This window comes from Cryptotermes secundus, unplaced genomic scaffold, assembly GCF_002891405.2.
Source record: "Cryptotermes secundus unplaced genomic scaffold, Csec_1.0 scaffold51, whole genome shotgun sequence".
NCBI lineage: Eukaryota > Metazoa > Arthropoda > Insecta > Blattodea > Kalotermitidae > Cryptotermes > Cryptotermes secundus.
This window is the reverse complement of record NW_019737980.1, coordinates 189,664-197,626: the sequence shown is the minus strand read 5'-3', so window position 1 is coordinate 197,626 and position 7,963 is coordinate 189,664. Positions and strand designations below refer to the sequence as shown.

The 7,963-nt window shown below is 38.3% G+C and overlaps 1 protein-coding gene across 3 annotated transcripts in view; it reads left to right on the top strand.

Moving 5' to 3' along the window:
* Positions 1-7,963, top strand: part of LOC111870501 (proton myo-inositol cotransporter) — a 170,678-nt gene that overhangs the window by 126,571 nt on the left and 36,144 nt on the right. For all 3 annotated transcript variants that reach the window (XM_023862835.2, XM_023862834.2, XM_023862838.2), the window contains exon 4: positions 7,408-7,564. In XM_023862835.2, coding sequence (XP_023718603.1) covers positions 7,408-7,564 — 157 coding nt within the window. The remainder of the gene's footprint in view (positions 1-7,407; positions 7,565-7,963) is intronic.

The window sequence follows — 7,963 nt, the reverse complement described above, 5'->3', positions numbered from 1 at the left end:
ACAACACATGAACAACGATAAAAACAAGAAGTGGCCGCTGCAGCACCGTAGATATAGGGCATGTACCCTGAAAAAATTTTAACTAAAAATTGAAAAAGAAAGAACAGAGATCTTATAGACATTTTAACTTGAATTAAGTTTAAAAAGTGCTAATTTAAAAATCAAATCGACGCGTGTAGATTAACAAAGATTTTATACAATTAGAAAGACTGGTAATTTTAAATTTTAAAAAGCAGTGTAACAGCTACGTGAGTGATACACACCTGATGATGGCCATTTAGGGCCGAAACATGTAGTGTGGAGGAGGAAAAGAAGTAAAAACTACAATAAAAATTTGTTGCACTTAAGACGGTATGTATCCATATATATTGTGTGAGTGTAACAGGATGCTGAAATATAATATTATATCATAGTGAGTAGAGCCGTTGCTGGGTAGCGACCTCAAAACAGGCAACGAAACCACATTCACTGCTAGGCAACAGATTTTTAATAAGCAAGTATACGTGGCCGTTACTGGCTAATGCCCTCACAAACAAACACATTCCCATGGAGGTGACTGGAGCAACAATAGAAGGGTTGTGTTTTCTGTGTGGTCAGTCCCGAGATGTTATAAGCAAGGGACAAGGTTAGAGCTTAGGCAGTTGAAGCACTGAGAGAATTGTAAGGGAGTCTGAAATGGGAAGACTTAGTCGGTGCAGTTAGCACAGAAGTTGAAGAAACTCCCCTGTTAGAAGCCGTTACCAGGAAATAACTAGTAAAGACAGAGAGGACTATGTGTGTGCTGTAGCTACAGTGATATTTGGAGTGTGTACTTCAGTGAGACGGTTATAGTTACAGCGTTAAATCCGTTACCATGAAATGTCCAGTGGAGTCTGCAACAGACTGAGAACACTGGTCTGTGTGCGATTGTGATTTGTGGAGCAGAGTAACAAGTTGTATAAGTGGTCACCAATCGAAACCCCATCTATATTCACTCTATCGCATGATAATATAACTGATTTTTCCAACAAGTATAACTCTATGGAAACAGATGGAATATGTGATCCTCGACTTGGTATTGATATCTCATCACCCAACTCAAATGTAAATTGATGTACAAATAGACAATATGCACATTTTACACACACATACACGCACGCACGCACACGCATATGTGTGTGTATGTATATGCATTGTTGTTTTTATTTACCTTAATTAGAAGTTGCCCACCATATCCGTGTATTACATACAATTTGTTGTGTGTTATAAACAGTACAGTGGAACCTCGCTTAACGAGCACCTATCATAGTGAGTAATTCGCATAACGAGCACAACAAATTATTAAAAAAAATGACTCGCTTAACGAGCGACGTTTCGCATAACGAGTGACGAGAGGGGAAGTCCCGGATTGTGCGCTTGCTACATCAGTCTGTGTTTAGCACTTGTTCCGCTAGCATCTTAGCGTCGCTTGTGATCGCACATTTTTCCAAACTTGTGTTCAGACTTATTATTTGTGATCTTTTTTTTTGTGCAAAGTTTAACCCTTGCAAAAATGTCCCCGAATAAAAAGCCGCAAAAAGACAGCCGTAAGAGAATAAAAATAACCGTAGAAATGAAACGTAAAATCATTGAAAAGCAAGAACGAGGTGTGAGCGTGGCTGATCTAGCATGCACATACAATCGGTCTACATCAACGATTTGGACTATCCTCAAGAACAAGGACAAGATTAAGGAGATAGATGCTTCACAGGGAGTGACAGGAATATCTACGCAACAGTTATGTATTCTCGACGATGTTGAAAGGTTGCTCCTCATATGGATAAACGAAAAGCAATTGCAAGGCGACTCTATTAACCAGAACATCATTTGTGAGAAGGCGAAAGTGATTTTCGCCGACCTCGTTAAGAAGACGCCAGGATCATCAACGGCCGAAGAAGAAACATTTAAGGGAAGCCGTGGGTGGTTCGAGAAGTTTAAGAGAACAACCGGCATCCACAGCTTTGTAAGGCATGGTGAAGCAGAAAGCTCCGACACAAAGGCAGCAGAGAACTTCATCGGTGACTTCAAGAAGCTCGTAGATTCTGAGGGTTACCTGCCGCAACAGGTTTTTAATTGTGATGAGACGGGCCTCTTCTGGAAAAAGATGCCGAAGCGAACCTATATAACAGCAGAGGATAATGCATTGCCCGGCCATAAGCCAGTGAAAGACCGTCTCACGCTGCTATTTTGTGTCAATGCAAGCAGCGATTTGAAAATTAAACCGCTGCTTGTTTACCATTCAGTAACTCCACGAGCCTTCAAGAAGTGTAAAGTCCAGAAGAGCAGGCTAAATGTGATGTGGAGGTCCAACAACAAGGCTTGGGTGGCACGTGACCTTTTTACTGATTGGATCAACGAAGTGTTTGGTCCTTCTATGAAAAAATATTTGCTTCAGATGAATCTGCCACTCCATGTCTTGCTTGTTATGGACAAATGCTCCTGCCCATCCTCCAGACATACAAGATGACCTCCTTGAAGGATTTAAATTCATCAGGATCCACGATGACCCTCACTTCTGCTTGGAAGAAACCGGAAAACTTTGTTGAATGTGACTTTGAGGGGTTTGAGATAGTACCTGTGGAGCCTGTAGTCAACGAGATTGTGTCTTTGGCCAAGGTCATGGGGCTGGATGTGGATAACAGTGATATCGATGAGCTTGTGGAAGAGCACAGCCAAGAGCTTATGGAGTTGCATTGTGTTTCACAGCAAGAAGTTGTGGAGGAGGAGGAGGAGGAGGAGGTAACAGCAAAGCAACAATCTTCTGGCGCAATAAGAGAAATGCTGAGAGCATGGGAAACTGTTGCATCGTACATTGAGAAGCATCACCCTAATAAGGCAGTGGCTATGCGCGCTACAAATTTATTTAATGGTAATGCTGTGTCGCATTTTCACCAAATTTTGAAGCGTCGGCAAAAACGAATGTCTCTAGACAGCTTTCTAGTAAAAAAGAATTAGATATGTATCATAAATAATAAACTAATTATTTCGATTTTGTTTTCTGCAAATCGAATTCGCGTTCCAGGTTGGTTTGTTCCGCATAGAAGAAAAGATGACTATGATTCACACTCCTTAACAATGTATATATAATTTTCTTTGAATAAACGTTATACATAAAATTTTTTGAGTATTTTTTTCTGCATGGAACGCATTATCGTATTTTACATTAATTTTTATGCGAAATATTGTTTCGCATTATGAGTAAGATTCTGGTACAAATTATGGTCGTTAAGCGAGGTTCCACTATATTAATTTTTGTAATTATTTATTCATCTTTAGTTACTGTATCCTGTATTATGTTGTATATTCTGCTTGTGTATAGTTGTATTCTTTGTGTGGTAGATGTAATTAAGAGAATGCATTGTGCATTGTAATAATTAATTAGCTGCCAACTGATCTACAATTAATCAGTTGTCTTCACTGTTAATTAGTGTATATTATTATTATTATTATTGGAGGGGGTGGGTTTCCCCATGCACCGCGACTAGTAGTCTATTGTACGTCACCCTTTGATGTTCTACCAGTCTCTATACCCTACCGGTACTGGTGCGTGCCATCAGCCCCAACTCAGCCAGCGAGTTCGGCCTCTACTGGCTCAGCGGTACCTGATGCTTTCCCCATCTACCAGAGGTGTTAGAGACTCTTGTTGGGCGGTAAATGTCCGATAATTTGGCTCAGAGGCCTCCTTGAGACATGAGGTTCTTTTACGTTCCGTAAAGCTACGACACGGGACCCACGGCTTAAAGTCCCTCCCGGAGGACTTGTTCCCTGAATTTTTCCGCCCTTAAAAATTCCACGACCTCCGCCGGGTTTGAACTCGCGTACCACGAGTCATGAGGTGGGACTACGGAGGCCGTTTAATTAGTGTATAACAAACACATGATCTACAAATGATCTAGTTCAGTTGGCATGCCAGACTTTTTATTTTGTTTCCCAAAACTTATTAATTTCGCGTTGCAGATGTGTACAGTGTTTGACTACACACACACACACACACACACACACACACATGAACAGTTGTTTTCACTCAAAAAATACCCTCCAGAATGATTAAAAGTAACAGACATGGGCTTGTCATCAGTGATGAAAGTTGTATGGATTCAAGAATTGAAACCAAGCACTCTGAGCATAATGCACATGAAGATGTTAAATCTCCAGATAAAGTGTTTATACTATACTATACTATACTAGTGACACTAAATGGTGCAATGAAAATCTCTAACCTTCCCCTTTGCCTGCTTGAGCTTGCAGTGACATAAAATTCTCGGTTTATTTGTTTATTCATGATTTATTTAAGTATGTTTTATTTAACTTTGAATGGTATGGTGATTAGAGGATTGGAAATTATGTGGAAGTAATAGCTCCTGGCATAATTTAAGGTATTATTTCGGCATTTGCCTAGAAGAACGAAGTAAAAACACAAGAGTTTCAATCAGTGTAACCTGTCTCTGGGTTGAGATTTCAAGCCTGCACTATCTGAATAAAATGCAGGATTACTAACCTCAAGGTTCGGTGTCAAGAAAACCGAAAATATAAATTTCAAAACGCCATAATTGATGCAGTAAATAAACGTCTTCTATTTATGAACTATTCTCCTATTATATCTACAGATATTAGCTCCAGCCACAAGTTATATGAAAATAACTGGATCCTTCCTGAAACATTTCCTGTCTCATTGGGGTGTTTATTTAGTAATGAGTTTTACAAGCTTGAATTATATACTGAAAACATCATAAAATAAACCCCGAAAAATACACAGTATCTTAAAGTGCATGATAGCATCTTAGCACTAAAGTAGGGATATGGAACAGTTATTGCTGAGGTGGTTCATCCTGAACTTCTTTTTATTTTACAAGTTCCATATCATTAATTAAGCTTCTGCAAGATGTGGTGCAGCATTTATTGTTTACCAATCATGGTTTCATTTACACATGTTTTCAATTTTATTTCATTGAGCACAACTCCACAACTGAAATGAAGATCTGAGCTATGATAACTGGAGAGCAAGCCTCAGCTGTGTAGGTTACATAACCTCAAATGGTAGGATGATAGTGAATAATGAATTGGAGAGGATATTAAAAGCAGTGGTTGAAGCCTATTCTAGGTACTTCCTGGCATTTTCCTGACTAAGGATATTGCCTTTCTTGACTCTGTTATCATACATTAATATAGACATCTGATTACCATTTTGAGTGATTTATTGTAGTATTTGTAGTTTACAAGATCAAAGACACAGTTTTATTGGGCCACGTTATGTACAGTTGCCTTGTGGGGATTAAATCCAGATTTCAAAATTTCATGTCTGTTTTCTTCAGCTTCCTGTGAAGTTTTACTCATTGTTACCGCACATGTTTTTAAGAAAATATGCTGATACATTTGTATCTCATGAAACTGTGGAATGGAAAGCAAGAAGTTTTGGGCAATTTATGAAGATTGGGAAAGGATTTATGAATGAATATAAATGAAATATATCAAATTTTCTGAAGTTTTTTCTGTTTTACTCTTCAGAATAATTATTGTAGAAACGAAAATGCACCATTGCTTCGAATGTTTCCAATTATAAATCCAGAATGGTTGAGCATGCCATAACATTTTGTCATCTCTCTCAAAGCACCATTATGGCTTGCACTGTGTAGCCCACATACACCTGTACAGATACCTTTGAAGCATCCACTTTCACTGAAACCAATTGTATAAGGACGTCATAATTCTTTATTTTCTTAAGAGCAGACATTTAAACCATTAATACAGTCATTAGAGAAAATAGGATTTTGTTATTGTCATCATTTTTGTTTTCTTCTCTTATCATAGCAGTTTTTCCGTTGAACCATTTGTGAACCTGATCACTCAGGCTTAAGTAGTATAGTATTTGCCTTGTTATATGTGGTGTTCCCAGTACAGCTGCTTTTTTATTTGGGGGGGGGAGATGGAGAATCTAATGAATGTTTTCCATGTGTTACTTCCTGATTCTTTAAATCCCTTAATAACAATTAATGTGAGGCCGCGCCATAGCTCAAGCAATTAGTCGCCGGCTTCCCACCGCAGAGGCCCAGGTTTGAGCCCGGGTCTGATGAAGTGGGATTTGTGGTGGACAAAGTGGCGCCGGGGCAGGTTTTCTCTGAGTACTTTGGTTTCTCCTGCCAATCTTCATTCCACCAAAGACTCCATCATCATAATCACCCTGGGCAGGTGCAATAGGCCAATCGGCAGCTGACTCGCCGAGTGGACCCAACTGGACTCCACCCCCCACTATGCCAGTAAAAAAAAATTAAAATTCCTGTGACCCCAGTAGCTATCAGTATGACAAAGAATTTTGTATTTCATGTTATCTGAATTTCTTTTCAATCATCTTTTGAATTGCATTCCTGTCCAAGGGTATTGCTACGTCTATCAACATGCAAATCTTATCTTATCTTGTTTTTAGTTATTATGTCGGGCCTGTTTGCAAGAATTTCTCTATCTGTTTTTACTCCTTGATTCTATAGGCCTGTTATATTTTCATCTTGTTGTTATACAGACTTTGGCACAGTTTTCTGCTGTTTCAGTGCATAATTTTTTGCATATTTAATGATGTAGATGTGTACAGACTTTATCACATCTTATTCTCTACTCTTCCCCCCCCCACATGGGACACACTGATATTAAGTGGTCAGTACTTTCTACTTTTTCATAATCAGTCTGTACCATATTTAAAATATTTCTTCTCTTCTTGCGGTCCCCAAATATTGCTTTGAATATCACTAACTGATTACCATCATCACCACCACCACCCCCGCTGCCACCGACGCCCCCGCCACCGCAACCACCACCACCATCATCGTCATTATCGTCATTATCGATACAGTTACTTTAGAGTTCTGGGAGTGGTTAGTCAGATTTTCAGGAATGCAGAAATGCAGAAATTAGACCAGAAGTGTCTCTATGTATATACAAGTATTAACTCAGTATCTTCAGTCAGTTTCCTATTTTTCTTGAATGTAAATATTTCTTACAAGTCTTGGATTAACATATTTAACAGTTCTCTAATTCCATGCAGTATAACTTCTCTCAAAATAAATTACTTTTTTTTTCTTTTTTTTTTTTGAGAAAACTAAAGTGAAAATTCTTTAATGTGTAATAATAATGCTGTGATTACTAACTTCTGACACCCCTTGTAGTTTTATGCAGTATAGTTATGCTCCTCGTAAGTATTTTATACAACTGTAAGTACTGTAGCTTATTTTATATAGACGTTTTTTATTATTGTTAATTTATGCACATGTACACTGTTTAAAAGTTTTTATTTTCAATTTAGCAACAGTGAATTCCTTGTCCTTCACAGCTGCTTCCCTTTCAAGCATAGCTTAATTGTGTCAAATCATTAGCTAGCATGTTTGTTGTTTCCCTGCAAAGGTGTGGCAAGCATGAGTGTGCCTGTATACATAGCAGAGAGTGCTCTTCCAGAAGTTCGTGGTCGTTTTGTTACTCTGAACACCATATTCATCACTGGGGGTCAGTTCATTGCCTCTGCTGTTTGTGGTGGATTTAGTTCTCATCCTGATGGTTGGAGGTAAGGGAACCACAGTAGTATATGTGTATTGTTTCAGGTGAACATGTTACAACCATAGCATTCAAAATCTTCAAAAAAATGTGAATAATTCACAGCTGGCCAGAGACTTGTTAATACAGTACATAAGTCAGCTTTGATACATATAAATCACTGCTGAACTTCAAATACCCATAGTTGTGTCACAGTTGAGAACCATGCCCGTGTTTATATGACATTTGTTACTGGAAATGAGCTCTGGAATATGCACCTGAAATACTGCATAATGCTGACATGGAGTTTTAAAGTCTAATGAAACATAATTTCAATCTTGAATTAATTTTTTTATAATTATAGTATTATCCAGTACACTATATGTAGCAAGCTAAAAGTAAAACAGACTTAAAATATATTCATGCAACT